This window comes from Gopherus flavomarginatus, chromosome 3 (assembly GCF_025201925.1).
Source record: "Gopherus flavomarginatus isolate rGopFla2 chromosome 3, rGopFla2.mat.asm, whole genome shotgun sequence".
Classification (NCBI taxonomy): domain Eukaryota; kingdom Metazoa; phylum Chordata; order Testudines; family Testudinidae; genus Gopherus; species Gopherus flavomarginatus.
This window is the reverse complement of record NC_066619.1, coordinates 30,865,978-30,883,355: the sequence shown is the minus strand read 5'-3', so window position 1 is coordinate 30,883,355 and position 17,378 is coordinate 30,865,978. Positions and strand designations below refer to the sequence as shown.

Below are 17,378 nucleotides of genomic sequence, written 5' to 3'. Positions count from 1 at the left end.
TAAATTTAGCGCCAAAATGTTGTAAAAAGCTTATTTTTGAAGAAACTAAATCCAAGATTAAAATATTCCTAAAACTACTAAACAAGTTTTTTTGTTTTTTAAAGCAAATAGTTATTTCCTTGCAACTTTATTCTTTATTGCAACTTTATTGTAACATATACATTATTGCCTTAGATCCTGAAACTGGCCCTAAATAAAACTCTACTACACTCTCTCTATTTTCCAAGCTGAGAGAACTGTACTAAGTAAAGGAACTGTAAATACAGTAGAACCTCAGAGTGACAAACATCTTGGGAATGGAGGTTGTTCATAACTCTGAAACATTTGTAACTGAACAAAACGTTCTGGAGGTTCTTTCAAAAGTTTACAACTGAACATTGACTTAATGCCGCTTTGAAACTTTACTATAAAAAACAAAAATGCTATTTTCCCTTTATTTCTGTATTTGATTTTTTTTTTTTTTTTGGTCTCTGCAGCTGTCTGATTGCATATTTCCGGTTGCAAATGAGGTGTGTGGTTAACTGGTCAGTTCGTAACCCTGGTGTTTGTAACTCTGAGGTTCTACTGTAGTAATATTAGCTATTTGCAATATAAGTAACTTTTTTGCCCTTTTTTATATGCATTTTTATCCTGATAGTGTCTTTTCAATCCAAGAGTGAAGTTGTGCAGTCTTGATTCCAATCCCAGCTATTACCACAAGACCATACTTCTTCCCTATATTTACTGGCAGCAAAGTTTAAGCGTAGGGCAAATATTTTAAAATAAATATTGATGTTGAAAACCCTGCTTCTAGTCTGCAGTGTGACCAAGCTTTATTTATTTATTTATTTTTTATAAAGCAAAGTAAGACAGTAAGTGTAAATACTACTACTGCAGGAACTATAGGCCTATGTCTGCTCTCCACTATGCTATGTTAATGAACTGTTATCTGGTGTGGAAAAGACCCTTGTGGTGGGATAAGAAGGAAACAGCAGCTTCCCTTTATGTTTCTCAAGCTTGCAGAAACTCCTGTGTGAATTCCAGAATGGGAAGTAGGGGTGGCTGTCATGGGCTTCCTTCTCATAGAGAGAGAAACAGTGCATATAGCCAAAGGGAAGATTACAGCAGAACTCCAAGAATGGGAAGGCAGAGAAGGTCCTCTGGAGAGCAGTGAGAAGGGAAGGGCACCCAAGGGCTGTACTTTGTTTTCCTCACACCTTCTCAGGCTTTGCGAGCCATGTCCCCTGACACTAAGTTCCAGTTCACAGAGTTTGAGGCTCAGTCTCCATCTCACCCTCATAGGAAGAGGCTACAGACTTTGGGAAGAAGAGGTGGATGAGGACTCTAGCGCTACTACTCAGGTTCCAGGAGGAGAAGAAACAGTGCCGTACAATATTGGCAACCAACCCTGCCAAGAATCTTCCTCAGATATTGTATTCCATGTTTCTAGAATATGAATGGAAAAACTACACGCTTACCTGATTTCAAGTGCTTTAATAGCTTCTAACATCTGTAGATACTCAGCTGCTTTCCAAACATCATTTGCTTCTTCTTCACCTTGGACCATTAATTTTGCTGTGTAGGTGAACTCAATTAAATGTCGAAATGCCATGTTACTTACACCTGTTTAGAAGTAAATATATATTTTTTTGCAGTTCTTCAGATTTTAGTTGTTACATTTCACGTGGATAAGCAGTAAATTTTGCTAACAAATTTTTCACCATCTAGATTTTTGTTCACAATGTCCTGCTTATTGGCTTTTGCAGATCATCTTCATGAGATGTTCTCATAGGCTTCAGAAAGTCTACAGCTGCACGCAATGGAGTCTGATGCAGCTTCTTCAGGTTTGTGCCATGTTTAATAGTAGAACTATGGGTGCCATAATGTAAAACATATCATTATCTTCCTCTCTGGAAAGGTTGCTAGTCCCCTTCTACTAAAGTGGCTAGTACTGAAGTTTAGAGAGACAGCAGTCTCCATCATGTGTCTACTGCCACTGAAAAAAGCCTCTCCTCAAAATTGTTCCTTCAGATGTTATCTTTGAAAGAAGCTGCCTTCTAGTGGCATTAGCTACCTCACAACCACCATGGAGCTACGTCTTCACATGGTGATTAGTACCACTAAAGCCTGCACATTAGTCTGTATCACTAACATTACAGAACTATAAGTATTTTGGTCATACAAGTCATATCAACCGGTTACCTTCTATCTCTACCAAAGGCTCCTGAGTGAAATCTTGGAAGAATTTGTAGAAGAACTGGCTGCAGGCCGCAAGGACAGCCTTATGAGCTTTGAAATGGTGACCTAAAAGGAAATGGATAAAAATGAAATGTTTTGAGTCAACATACATGCATTCATGCTAGACGTTAATGGGTTCAGAATAAAGGAAGCTGCAGAATTCAGTATGTGAAGACACTGTAGCAGAGTGCAATCTGAGCATGCTGTTTGTTGCATGGCATGCTACTGCAGACATTTTCCTGGGCCTTCACTGACCCATATAGTTTTCAGCATGTTTAATTGCTTCTCCTCAGGCTGAGTTATGCAAGAGTCCTCCAGTTCCCGGGTATGAAAGTCCCAACAAACATAAACACAACCCCCTCCACAACAGAATCTTTAACACCTATTTAGAAATAATTAATAAAACACAATTGACAAACAGGACAATTATTCCAAAACAGTTTCTATCAATATATATCCAACTCCTTGTTTGGAAAAGAAGCTCTATTAACTCAGATTAATAAGAGTGGTTCATAAGACATCAGTCACACTTTATTTCCATTAGTCCTAAGGATAGAAGGGTCTGTTCACCCAAAGTCAGAGCTTCAACTTCTTCCATGTAACAAAGAGAAGGTTCCAATTACTAGAATATGTAGGTATTGATGACTGAATGATGACTATTAGGATACATAAAAATCAAAGGACTGTTTACATGTGGGAACATTTTTGCTTGAGAGGCCAAACACACCAAATCTAGGCGGTCTCCTCTCTTCAGAGTGCTCAGGTGAGTGAAAAGGGAAGGAAAAAACCCTAAACTAAATACTCCACTGTAAAACACTAATCCTGATAGAAAAGGACTGGGTTATAGGCAGGGAATTCACCAAAAGAAAGATGGTAGAAAAACAAAACAAAAATCTTAGTTCTTTGGTAACAGAGAATTATCTCCACCTGGTAGGGACAGGAAAAGAACTGAGTTCAACCAGACTGTCCTTTTAAAGAAGGGAAATGAGGTTACAAGAGTTTCGCTATTCCCCCCACTTCTATCTACACCTGCTGATGGTGGGCATAAGTGTTCCTGCCTAGGCTGGTTTAGACAAAGCATTAAGAAATTCAATTTTGAATTTCTGTTTTGCTATGAACACTAGTAAACAAACACCACTATTATTCAATGCTGCTGATTATTTCAGCATAACATCTGAAAATTAGGGAAAGGATCCATCTTCTACATCATTCAGGATGAAAGTCTACTTGCAATTTGTAGTACTGCTATATAAAACTGGAAGACATTAGTCTGTGTTCTGTGCAGGCTGAGAATAAAATACATTGATGCTTTATTTTCAATTGTCTGATCTACGGCAATCAAAATGAAGAATTCCAAAGCATGTGCGTATCAGCAGATTCAGTATGACAGTACGTACCATCTACAATCAGAGTAATGTCTGTAAACTGATCCTGCTCACGCTGTTCATTCAGTCTGTCCAAAATAACTTTATAATGTTCTGGGAATTCTTGAATGCATTCCATCGTTTCTTCGGCTTCCATAGTGAATGGACTGGTCTACAAAAGATTAATAATGAAGTAAGAATACTGCAGTACTCAATGTTTTACATCTTCAATGTGTCATACAAACATGAACTAATTAGCATAATGCTTTAATTAAATTCAGTGCTTAAAAAAGGGCCATGAAATAGAGTAATATGATTGTTAATAACTACCAGATTAGATCAACAATAGGTGTAACGCAATTTAGCTGGCAGATAGGAGGTACTACGGTAAACAAAAAAGAAACAGGGCTTTATTATAGACATTAGAGACTAAAACTTTTGCAAGTCTACTTCTTCATTCTATGAATTGGAAAGAAATCTGCCTCCCTGAAAGCAATCAGAAGGGTGGGGGAGGGACATAACTGATTATCACAATTTCAGCAAAAGTTTGGCAAGATAATACCAGCATCTTGATACGATTACTTTGAGGAAGTCTGCTAACCCATTTGATGGCAGACTGGCTCTTCAATACTCTCACAGATTAAGTTAATTTTCTATTCAGTGAAGAGAAGATGTTTAAAGAAGGTAAAGGAATGAAGGAAGTAGGGATCCATTAAGGAAACGTTTCTTCATCTATGAGTTCAGGGGAGTTACAAAGAATTGAAAATTTGGTTACTATCTAATGCAAAGAAAATCTCACTCCCCCACTTCCCGCACAATCCTACCGTTCAGGATCTACTATTCTCTGTCAACCTCTCAAAATATACACACAAATAAGTCATACAGGCTTATCTGATACTTTTACAGTAAATGGAAGAGGGCTGTGAAAGTTTTTGACTGTAAGGGGTCACCAACCAGAAAAGATCATGAAAATCTACCCTAAAACATGGACAATGGATGTTAATATGCTGGGTATGTGTTACTATCTTTGGAGAGACAGTCCAGATAATTACAACTGCAAGCATTTCAACCAAATAACTTTAGGCAAAATTCTTCTTTCAGATCTGCATGACAGTACCCATCTGTGATGTTCTATTCCCCCTAGAGGTGTGGCTCTCACACAGAGGTCCATGGGACTCTTCATATGTTAGAAGTATAAAATCATTCTGCTCAGTTCAACCACGTGAATCTGAGAGGAGGATCTCCTTCTTAAGTCCTTTAAGACTCTATTTAAGCAGAAATATTCTGTGGGGTACAGCAGCAAAGAAATTTGGAATAAGCCTCTGCACCTAACCTAAGGCTTTTCTGAGTTCTGGAACTGTATAAAATGAGTTCTCAAGAAGACTCCCACTACTGAAGGGCGTCAAAAGGAAAGCCCTCTGCTGCAGCCCCAAACTTTCTTCAGAAGCAAATCTGAACCAATGCAGGAACTTAATGTCTTTTGAGTGAACTTAATTCAGCTCAAAGAACAATTGGTTCCAGACAGAAGACAAAGATACCAAATTTGAATGTGTCTTTATGGAGTCTTTGTACCTTTTCTCCTGCTTGGGGATAGGATGCCAGGCAATAGTCACATCAAAGATGTTTCCTTCATGAAACTTCATATCTATAGTTTGTGATTAATCTGTACTTCGGTGCTAAGTACCTGGGGGAATAGCAAGTGGGAGAACAACAGAGGAAAGAGTATCTTACATTAAACTAGAGATGCATTGCCAGCTCCAGTATCATGGTGGCTGCTGTGACAGAAGCATATGGTGTGAGTGCACAAAGTGGAGATCCACAGAGTTCCATGAAAGATTAGAAGAAAGTCTTCATAATTAATCTAAATGCGTGATTTTCCTCAACCAGAATCAGAGGGCCTCCTCCTTTGAACATGAGCAGATTCCTTGAGCCTACCCACTACTATCCATCTGACATTACCAAGCTTGCTAACTCTCAGGCCTGATCTACACTAAGAAGGTAGGTCAGCTCAGCTACATCACTTAGGGGTGTGAAAAATTTATACCCAAGTTACACAGTTAAGCCAACCTAACCGCCCTTGTATATAGCACTAGATCAACGGAATTTTTTTTCCATTGACCTAACTTATGCTTCTCAGTGAGGTAAATTACCTGTTGCAGTGGTTCTCAAACTTTTGTACTGGTGAGCCCTTTCACACAGCAAGCCTCTGTGTGTGACCCCTCCTTATAAATCAAAAATACTTAAAAAAAAATATTTAGCACTATTATAAATGAGGGGCTGAGGGCTGACAGCTTGCGATCCCCTACGTAATAACCTCGTGACCCCCTGACGGGTCATGACCCCCAGTCTGAGACCTATTGCAACAGGAGAACCCCTCCCATTGGCATAGGTAGCATCTACACTGAAGTGCTGTAGCATTTCAAGTGTAGACAAGACCACATACATGGCTGCTGGAGGTGAGGAAGTATTTAACACGCTTGTGTCTTGGAGTGGAGTGGGATGGAAATAAAAAGGTGTAGTGGAAGCCTGGGGACAAAACTCGATTGTTATGATAAGGAGACATTTTGTCTCAAGGCATAGGATTAGGCTTTGCAGATGCCAAGTTGGTGGAAAGCTGTTGCTATCCTATTTCTCCATAGAACAGATCCCTCCTTGATTTTTTTGTTTGTTTGTTTAAGGAAAATGCCCTATTTAGAATATGTCCAACTCAAAACAGAAAAAAATAAAAATGTTTGCTTAAATAAATCTATTTCTGTTTGTTATCACTATGTCTATTATAAGAAGTAGAAACTAAGATACACAATAGACAGGCAACTTGGAATGGTAAAATGCCACAAGGATTCTGCTAATGTAAAACCACAGGAAACAAACCCAAATCCCAGCTCTTATAACTTCCATATATTCAAAAGCAGTTTAACCTCCAGAAATTGCTTTTTCCAAACTTTTTGTATCTTTTCCTCATTGCTGCATTTTCCTCATCCATGGAGTAATAGTACAAGCCTCACCGGTTAAGAATCAGTCTGACAAGTAAGCTCCATGTTTCCATTACTAGTTCTCAGAGTTGTCAGGAGTACCCCAATTCCTGTGAATTACATAAGCCAGGTGATCATACTCACACCTTATGAAGGATTTATTTTCATAGGTTGAAATGCATTTGATAGCAAGTGATAATTTATCATAAAGTAATACAATGCTTTGAAATTATTTTGGAAAAGACTTGCATTATTCCTGATCCTCATTAACAATGTGTCTGTTGTGGCTTTCATAAATCATTGCGTCTCTCACAGGTAAACTAAAAAACACAGCAGATAGATAAACTAATAGTGACCGTCATCCTGAAAGATCCCAAATCCCAAATGATACCAGTGAAATGCAACCTCTGAGTTGAAGCACAGCAACAGTATAACAAGCACACAACAAAACAACAAAACTTTGGAATACCAAGTAAAGTATTCAGTGTACCAATAGGGGGAAATTGAATTTAGGTAGACAACATGAATGATCAAAGCAGAAATTTTGACAGGACACCAAAGATACCACATTTATTCTCTAAACAGCAGCTTTTCTTGTTAGACCACAGTATAACAGAAATGGAATTAACTGACGGGTGAAATTATTTTTCATTTTCCAAGGTGGAAGGGTGGGAATATACAGATAAAATGCTAACTAAAGCTAAAACTATGCTCCTTATCACCACTCCTGTGAAAGGAAGTACAGATAATCTGCAAAACTCAGCTCATTCATAATAAAAAAGAAAAAAGTGTGATTTTGGTTTATGTGAGAGGTGTCAGGCCAATAGCCCTGGAAGCCAAAAGCCACTGATTTATCCAAACAGCATGTCCAGTAAACATAGTGGGAGTGAAAGCTACCCCTCACATCAGGCGGACTACCTCTCAGAGTAAGAGATTAGTCCATTCTCCATGCTCATTCAATCCTTACAAACTGATGACACTGCCAGTAAGAGTGCCAACTAGTGCCAATTGTGACAGTGGTTTTTCTGACACAAATATTTCCCAGACTCAAAGGAGACAATGAAGAATCTATAAAAACTAAGTAATGGCGCTAAAAATATCCTATTTCTATACAATTTGAGGGGTCTATGCAGTAAGTGGAGATTATTCTAGGGTGCTGCGGTCTTCCTGCCAGCTGCAGTTGTATCTCTAGTTCTATGACTCAAGTGCTTAAGATTCTCTCTCACTGTTTATTAAAATGCAGCAGTGTATTACACAGGGATTACACCTTACTCTTATCTCAGAAATGGAAATTAGTTCAAGTTAGCGAGGCTGCTGCTACAAGACTTTGAAGCTTGCAAGTCCTCACACAATCTACCAGGAGTCTCCTTGGGCCTTATACATTGCACTGCATATGCAGCCAATAAGGATTTAAATTAGTCTATTTGATATATGGTGCGTATCAGTGCTTCATGCTACAAAACACATGATGGAATCTTTAATGACTTTTCTCTATCATCTGCAGAAGCATCTCCAGCAGTGCAGTATCTCCTCAACAAAGCTGCATGGTGTTGAGTACTGACTCCAAAATCAATGTCAACTACTCTGTCTCCCCACCCAAGTTTTCCTAGGAAGTCTCCCAAACAAGTACTTATTTACTAGTGCTTAATTTGTATGATCTGATCAAACCTCACCACAAAGTAGTCTGACTGAAGATCTTTTGTAGTAATTGGTAGCTCAAATCCACCTCAGAATAACTTAAGTAAATACTTATTGTCAAATATGTATGTGCTGGTGTAAATTTATAACACTTTTATTATTATTACTAGAAACTCTAGTCATGGACCAGGACCTCATTGTGCTAGGTGCAGTACAAACAAAACAGACAATTCCTGCTCCAAAGAGTTCAATCTAAGTTTAAAAGAGCCAAAAGATGGATGCAGAGAGATGGGGAAATAGAACGAAATAATATTGGTCAGCATGATAGATGCGTCTCACGCCCATAGGCATCATGGAAAAGGAGAGATACAAGGAGGGTTTTGAAGAAGGACAACGGAGTAACTTTGCACATGTATATGGGAAACTCCTTCAAATGTAAGGGGCAGCATGGGAGAAAGCACAGAAATTCTTGTTTGAAAATTTAGCAAGTGGGCAATATAGGCTGGCATCATGGGTCGATCGGAGGAGGGAGCTGACAGCTTGATAAGTGAAGAAGAAACAGTTCCTTTGCTGTACTCAGATAACAAGTAATATAACCCCTTTTTAACACCATTGTCCCCTTATTTCTGTGCATATTTTACCACTTCCATAGAACACAATAGTAATGCCTTATCACGGGGGTCAGCAACCTTTCAGAAGTGGTGTGCTGAATCTTCATTTATTCACTCTAATTTAAGGTTTCGCGTGCCAGTAATGCATTTGAACGTTTTTAGAAGGTCTCTTTCTATAAGTCTATAATATATAACTAAACTATTGTTGTATGTAAAGTAAATAAGGTTTTTAAAGTGTTTGAGAAGCTTCATTTAAAATTAAATTAAAATGCAGAGCCCCCCGGACTGGTGGCCAGGACCTGGGCAGTGTGAGTGCCACTGAAAATCAGCTCACGTGCCGCCTTCGGCACCCGTGCCATAGGTTGCCTACCGCTGCCTTATCATGTTTGGCCTGAGTGGACAGTAATGACAATGTTCTTTTCCTCACATGGCATCAGATCACTATTATAACTCATTTGGATTTTTTTTGTATTTTATTTAGTATTTTTCTTATCTTTATAGCTGCAGGTCAGCAGATATTTACAAACTGAAAAAAATGCAGCAATGGGAACAAATTAATTCCTGTCATAAGCAGTCTCAACTTCACTGAAACTAATGGAGTTTCACCAACCTACATCACCAGTGAATTTACCTCAAAGAAACCATGCTTCACTGCATGCTTTGGAAGGTTCTTGTCCATTACATGGTGCACCAGGTCTCTCTCTTGTGGAAGTTCAAACTATATGCAAAATATCCCCAAGCGATACCAAAGTGCAAAAATGCAGAACATATGTAAAGTATCCCCAGAAACAAAGAACATTAAGTGATCTCCATAATGGGAGGTAAGAGGTAGAATGCTTCCTATCTTCAAAACTGTCTGAAAGCCCCCCAAAACTTTCCAAACTGGGCTTGTTCCCAGCTCATTGTTCTGAAGGTAAATTCTCTAAATCACGGAAGAACAGAGCTCTGTATATTTCACTTTATTCCCTAAGGATGGGGGGTAACAGAGGGGAGATGGGTGTCATACTCCTTCTGCATCATCTCCCCTCACAAAGCAGCTGAGATAGGAGGTAATTGACTATGACCCCTTGCAGCAGGGACAGAGCATGGTGAAGCACATTATGTCCTATTCTGCATGGCAAGGCCACAGCAAGGATGGCGCATAAGGCAAGGTGGGATGTGTTAGGTCCCCATCGTGCTGTGACCCTGCAGCAGGGATGCAGTAGGCAAGGGGAGCAGGAACAGGTCATATCCCCTCTCTACTTTGTGACTGCCCAGCAGGAACTGAGCACAGTGGCACAGGCCACGTCTCACACCCTCCAAGTCGTGACCCCCTCCCCCGCGCCCAGAAGCACAGTTGGGAGGGGAGCGTGTCGCCCCCTCTGCACCCCCAGTAACATGGAGCACAGTGAGGGAGGTCACGTGTCACCCCTGCCTCACGCCCCGCGGAGCCAGGCGGCGCTGCCACGTGCCCAAAGAACACAGCTTCACAGGGTTCGAACCTCAGCGCCCCAGCCCACTGCTGGTCACATGGCCTCAACTCCCGCCCCCAATGGGGAAATCTTGCTGCCAATCAAATACACTCCAGCCAATCACAGAGATGTGGGTGACACCACGGCAGGATACGGAGAAACTGGGGAAGGCGGAAGGCCTAGGCGTGTGGAGCGCCCGCGGGTGGCGGTTAAGTCAGCGAGAAACGACTGGCTACCACGCTACTACGAGGGGGGACTGGGCGCAGCCGGGCCCCCACCGCGATGCGGGCGGAAGGAACAGCCCGAACCAGGCACTTGGCGGCACCTCGGGCCCTGTAGTCGTTATTACGTCATCAAAGCGCGCATTAAATCGATCCCTTTACAATCCCTCTCCCGGCCGGGGTCGCACCCCGGAGACGCGCGCGCCCCGAAGGGAGATGAGCGCTCCGCCTGGTACTCACCGCGAGGAGCCCCTCGCCCCGTCTCGCCGGCTCTGCCGCTTCCTGCTCCCCTAGCTCGCCGAAAAGCGGGGCTGGCGCCGGCCAATCACGACTCGCATTCCCGGCCTACACCGCGAACCGGAAGTGACGGAGCGATGACCTTCAGCGCAACAGGACGCTTGGGACCAGCTGACTCGAGGAACGCTGGGAGTTGTAGTCTCCCGCCAGGAATGGTGTGTCGCGTTGCATTCTGGGAGCTGCGGGATGACGTGGGGAGAAGTGGGGTTCCCAGCGGTGTCGCCCGCCCGAGTTGCCAGGCCCGCGCCCTTGTTTGTGGCGGGGGATTCTGCTTTATGGAAGCGGGACGGCGGGTAAATGTGCCCCGGAGGCTGCTGTTCCCTGGCGAAGGTCCACGTGTGTCGTGACAGGGCACAGTCCCCGTTCTCGTCCAACTCCAGCAGCCCATCGCTGCCCGTTTGGCTGAGCGGTGCGCGAGTCGCAGGCGTTACACCGCCGAAAACCTTCCCCGCGATAAAGTATTTCCAGCTTGTTTGAAGTTTTCTGCTCTGCTTTTTTTTAACTTTAATTTTGTTTTGCCCCCCATTCAGGCAAGGGTAGGGAGCCAGCCTCCCCACGTTCACTGGCCGCCCATGAGCCTGCTGCCAGCATTGGCATCTGTGCCTAACCCTCTCCCCTGTAGCACCACACCCATTAAACAGCACATTATTCCTCCAGGAGAGGGGGATTAAAGACGAGCTGCATCTACTAGTAGCTATAAGCCGTGTTGACAGCTTGTCTACACTTAAATTGCTGCAGCAGTGCAGCTGCACAGCTTCTGTGCAGATGCTACCTACAGCGATGGGGGTTTCTCCTGTCAATATAGGTACTTCATCTCCATGAGAAATGGGAGCTTGGTCCACTGGAGAACTCTCCTGTCAACCTAGTGCTGTCTGTGCCTGGTGTTAGGCTGGTTTAACTGTGTGGCTCAGATGTGTGGATTTTTACACGCCTGAGTGATGTATTTATATCAACCTAATTTCCTACTATAGAGCAGGCCTTAGACGACTCAGAAGGACATAACATTTCAATGCCCAGGAGTATTCCCATTTCCCCCTCCAGGAGTGCCCAGCCAGGTCTCAAGCCTCCAGCAGTCACCTGTCTCTGGGCAGGGCCCTGTGTTCCAGTCCTTTCTAACTGGGGTTTAAGGGCTGCACAGCCCTGTCCCATGCACTGTGATAGCCTCAGCAAGCCAATTTGCTAAAGACCAACTCTGGGCTGTGCTTTCTTTGAGGACAATGACCAGTGTGGGGCAGCCATTACAAATTACCACACAGCTCTTCCAAAGCAAAGTATATTTATTCATAGGACAAAAGCATTACAGAGAAAACAAAAATACAATAAAAAGTTCTTGCACTCTTACTGAACATACCAGAAATCACGTGGGGAACCTGAGAGGCCAACACCCCTTCGAGCTCTTCAGAGTTGAGGTCGGTTTAGGACCAAAGGTCCTGTCTACTGAATCAAAGGAAGACTGCAAGTCAGTTCCAGGTCACCCTTTTATACCAAAAACCTTTTTTTTTTTTTGTTTCCTAGTTTTGGAAAACCCAGTCTGAACCAGTACCAGAGTGTGTGTGGGGGGGGGGGCGGGGATTGGTCCTGCTTTGAGCAGGGAGTTGGACTAAATGGCCTCCTGAGGTCACTTCCAACTCTGATATTCTATATAAACTACACCAAAAGGTGGTGCTTCTCTGGAGTTGTTTAATAATCCCTGTGGAGTTGTGGTAATCCTCCCCCATGGAGTAGAACACAGTCATATATAAATAATTCATAAATATACCACAACGGTCCCTGAAGCTACTGCACAATATTGCAATATCACAGGCACTATAAATGACAATCAACTGACCATCCCACACCCTGTCACAATCCCAGCAACGTGAAGCTAGGTATTAAGGCTGCACATCTAGGCTATTAACAAAAAAGGAGCACATTCATAAGTATTCCAACAGACTGGGCTGTTATGACAAGTTCGTATGTGCTCACTTGCAAAATTGATGTTAATGAACTCATCTTTAATGGCCATTTGGCTGTTGCTCCTTTCCCAAGGGCCATAGCTGCCTGGGCTCCCTTACTTTGGGGCCCTGCTTCCCATTAACAGATGGAATAATTTCTTGTACTTTAACTGTGTTAAGTTAGTGAACAAATCCTACTAACATCAAACAAAATGAAAATTCAGTGAAATTCAACTGAACATTTTTAAATAGTCCTTGGCAAAACCTGCATTCCTAGGTATTCACAGCTTCCAGCAGCTGTTCAATAGCCTGTTTGTTCATAACAAAAACGCAGAATGGTTGCCATAGCTTTATTTGTGTCAACTAAATTGTAATTGTCAAATTACTAACCTTCAGCGGGAGAGATGCAATTCTTGGTACTGTACTGGGAAAAATGTCAAACCAGCAATAGTTCAACCATAAGGAAATGATTTTATGGCTCTGATAATTTCCTGATGACCAAATTATTGTATATAATTTGTGACTGCAACTGCATTGACACTGGTACTTTACAAATAATGTCTCATAAAGTAGGATTCAGTCTTGAAAAGGACCCCATTTATTTTGTATATGTAGTTTCCACATTTTACATGTACACGGACAAACAAGCAAAAACAATTCAGTCTTTTGGAAATGACAACATATATAGTTGCTTTCTTGAGTAATTATAAATGACATAAAATACAGCAGCTAAATAAATGTATTTGCTTTTCCCCCATTTACCTTCCTGAGTCTGCTGATACAGTACTCAGAAGTCCTTTGTCTTCTTACTTTCCCAGGATTGGACTCTGCTGCCCAAAACCAGATAGGTGAGCTCTGCAGAGGCAGAACATAAAAGCGAATAGCTCTTGCATTGTCCCTTAAGTTTTGGCAAATGGGCGTCTCTCAAGCCATTTTCCCATTTCTTGCTTGTTTTCCCAACAGTCAGTTAAATCATCATAATCCATACAGTAAACACCACAATAACCTGGTCACAGTACAGTAATCGTAAATTATTATAGAGCATCGCCACTTCCACCACAGCCAGATTCTGATCTAACATCATTTCACCATATACATTTAACACCATTGTCATTGGCTTCAGTGGAATTACTCCTGTTTATGCTGGTGCAGTATCACCACCAGTGTCCATGCAGTTCTCACTGTGGAGTATTTTACACCCTTTGGGCACTCACTTGTCATAGGTATAAATGACCAGACAAGGTGGAAAGCAGTGAAGAATCAAACTCTGACTAATTAATTTTTCAAATGTGGTCATAGAGAAACAGAAAGGCCTGATCTCCAGCTGGTGTAAACTGGCATAATTTTATTTAAGTTACTGGAGCTATGTCAATTTACATACTCTATAGATTTGGCCAAGTATCTCTGTTGAGCAGTTACATCTCTTCAGCCAAGAAATTTTAATTTTTTTACCCCCCTCCTTTTCTTCATCATTTCTCCTTTTCCCTGCTACAAACTTGAAACCAAACCAAAACTCCAGCTGAGCCTGTTTCGTAAAGTTATTTTCATTATTACTGCCAGTTTCAGTTCTTGATCCAGAGATATCCTGGATCCATTGTGATTCAAAATCAAATTTATGTTCCTTCTGTTTCCTCACTTACTGCATAGCGGATTTCCTGGTGCAATGAAATTCAGTAATATCTTGTTAATGGATCTGGTTAGGCTAGAAGTTGTCTACCATCCCCTTCTTGTTTTCTAATTTACTGAATTGCATTAGGAATGATGAGTCCTTTCATGATAGCACTCAGTTGTTTTTACAATAATGCAACTAAAGGTTTGTTCAATATCACAATGAGTCTAAGTTTTATTGAAAGACTAGAATTGTGAATGGCATGTAATCAAGCTGACTGAAATACAACTAAGACACCTAGTACTGTGGGCTCAAAATGCTGTATAATAATTAGGAAGTACTGACCATTCCCACAACAAGTTTAAGCTCATCCCCGTCTCCCTATCTTGGTAAGTTTGTCTGATGTTTATTAGTCTATATTTTTGTCCTTCTATCTTATTCTCCTCCCCATCTTTCATAGATGTTATTTCTTTCCTTCTCACCTCCTGGTTTACCCTCCTAGTTGCCCCATTTTGGGACAGCTGGATGTTGGATGTTTATACCAGTCCACCCACAAGATAGAATTTAATTTAAGAGAATGAGAGCGAGGCTAGGACTTGACAGACCTCTCTCAAGATGTGCTGTCCAGCAATCAGAGGCCACCCAGCTGCCATCCCCCGCAATACTTCCCATTGTCCTCCAAAATTTTTTCCTTGCTATTATCTGGAACATCACAGATGGTACTTGTCTTTTGCAGTTAGCATAGTGGATGAGGTTGAAGCTATATCCACTTGACTATCTTTGAGTTACATAACAATTATTTTATTTATTGGTGGCTAATCAATTTTTAACTATCTATGGTAGGTTATCTTTAGACCTGCCCAGTATTTTTACTGAATTCCTTTAGAACCCTGTGATGGGGTGGAACATAAGAACAGCCATACTGGGTCAGACCAAAGGTCCATCTAGCCCAGTATCCTGTCTTCCAACAGTGACCAATGCCAGGGGCCCCAGAGGGAATGAACAGAACAGGAAATCAAGTGATCTATCCCCTGTCACCCATTCCCAGCTTCTGGCAAACAGAGGCTAGGGACACCATCCCTTCCCATCCTACCTAATAGCAATTGACAGACCTTGTGACACTGCACCCCATATTCTTCGCAGTGATATTATGATTATATGCTTATGATATAATTATAATGTATTTTATGCAAGATAAGTCAGATGATTTATGATTTGCTGAATATGATTATCCTATTTGTATGTGTCATAACTATAAAATCCTTCCTGGCCAGAGGCACCAAAATCCTTTTACCTGTTAAGGGTTAAGAAGCTCAGGTAACCTGGCTGACACTTGACCCAAAGGACCAATAAGGGGACAAGATACTTTCAAATGTTTTTTGTGGGGGGTGGGAAGGCTTTTGTTTGTGCTCTTTGTTTCTTGGCACTAAGAGGGACTGGACATCAATCCATGTTCTCCAAATCTTTCTGAACAAGTCTCTCATATTTCAAACTTCTTATTTCATATAAAAGCCAGGCGAGGTGTATTAGTTTATCTTTGTTCTCTCAACTTGTGAATGTTCCCTTTGCTAGAGGGAGGTTTATCCCTGTTTTGTTGTAACTTTGAACCTAAGGCTAGAGGGGGTTCCTCTGGGCTCTTTGAATCTGATTACCCTGTAAAGTATTTTCCATCCTGATTTTACAGAGATGATTTTTACCTTTTCTTTTTAATAAAATCCTTCTTTTAAGAACCTGACTGATTTTTCGATTGTCCAAAGACCCAGGGATTTGGGTCTTTGTTAATTTTGTAACCAATTGCTTAGGATATTATTCCCAAGCCTCCCTAGGAAAGGGGGTGTAAGGGCTTGGGGGATATTTTGTGGGGAGAGGAACTCCAAGTGGTCCTTTCCCTATTTCTTGTTAAATCACTTGGTGGTGGCAGCATACCAGGTTTTTACCTAAGCTGGTAGAAATAAGCTTAGGGGGCTTTCATGCAGGTCCCTATATCTGTACCCTAGAGTTCAGAGTGGAGAAGGAACCCTGACAGTATGCAGGTATATTTTTTTGTATCTGAAGTTATGAATAGTGACTATGTATCTATAGTTCAAATGTAGTTACACCTGGGTAATGCCCACTAGACAAAATGAATTCAGTCTAGATAGTGGATGGAGAAGGGCCTATTCAAGGCAATGGGCCAATAGGAAAAAACAATAGGCCTCAGGAGAAGCTTATCTCCCACCTGGGAAGCCTTCCTGAGAACACTCCAGACAGTCTGTAAGTAATGGCTGCTCTGACTGTACAAAGTCATGTGATGAGACCACATGTCCCTGGACTCTATCTTGGGATATCAGTATTTTTTAGGGTGCCCAGACAACAAGTGTGAAAAATCAGGTCGGGGTAGAGGAGTAATTGGCACCTATATAAGACAAAGCTCCAAATATCGGGACTATACCTATAACATCAGGACATCTGGTCACTTTAGTATTTTTCCACAGACTGGTCTGGGAACAAAGCTTTGGAACAAAGGGTTCCCACCATATGCTAAAGCTATATAAGGCAGGGAATGACATCATCTGGTGTTCTTCAGTCTCCACTCAAAAAGACTCCTGCAAACACCTGAGGAGCAAAGACTGAACTGGGGGAAGTGCTGGACCAAAGCTAGAGGGATTCCTAGCCTGTGAATCAAACACCTGGGGATTCTAAGCTGTAAAGCAAGTGCAGCTGGCCCCTTAAGAATCTGCAGCCTGCTTGTAACATCTCTCAGGGTGAGAATGTGCTATTCATATCCAATCTAATATATTAAGCTTAGTTTGCTTTTTTTGTTTATTTGCTAGGTAATCTCCTTTGGTCTATTTAATATCACTTACAATCACTTAAAATCCATCTTTTTTAGTTAATAAACTAGTTTGTGCTTTATTTAAACCAGAGAGTTGGAGTGAAATTTGTGGGAATCATAACGTGGGGCAAAGGTTGTTGCATATTCCTCTCCACATTGAGGGAGGGAGGAAATTTTATGACCTTGCGCTGTACAGTTCCCTGTGCAATGCAAGAGGGTATAATTTTGGGTTTATACTCCAGTGGGGGG

The 17,378-nt window shown here is 41.6% G+C and overlaps 1 protein-coding gene across 4 annotated transcripts in view; it reads right to left on the bottom strand.

The window, feature by feature from the left end:
- Window positions 1-10,810, bottom strand: part of ZNF131 (zinc finger protein 131) — a 29,374-nt gene extending 18,564 nt beyond the window's left edge. The window contains exons 1-5 of one of the 4 annotated variants that reach the window (XM_050946986.1): window positions 10,715-10,810; window positions 6,587-6,663; window positions 3,615-3,753; window positions 2,182-2,283; window positions 1,458-1,602 (exon numbers count right to left, since the gene is read on the bottom strand). In XM_050946986.1, coding sequence (XP_050802943.1) covers window positions 1,458-1,602; window positions 2,182-2,283; window positions 3,615-3,738 — 371 coding nt within the window. In that variant the 5' untranslated portion in view covers window positions 3,739-3,753; window positions 6,587-6,663; window positions 10,715-10,810. The other 3 variants (XM_050946984.1, XM_050946985.1, XM_050946987.1) reach the window with 3 other exon arrangements.
- Window positions 10,811-17,378: the final 6,568 nt, after the last annotated feature.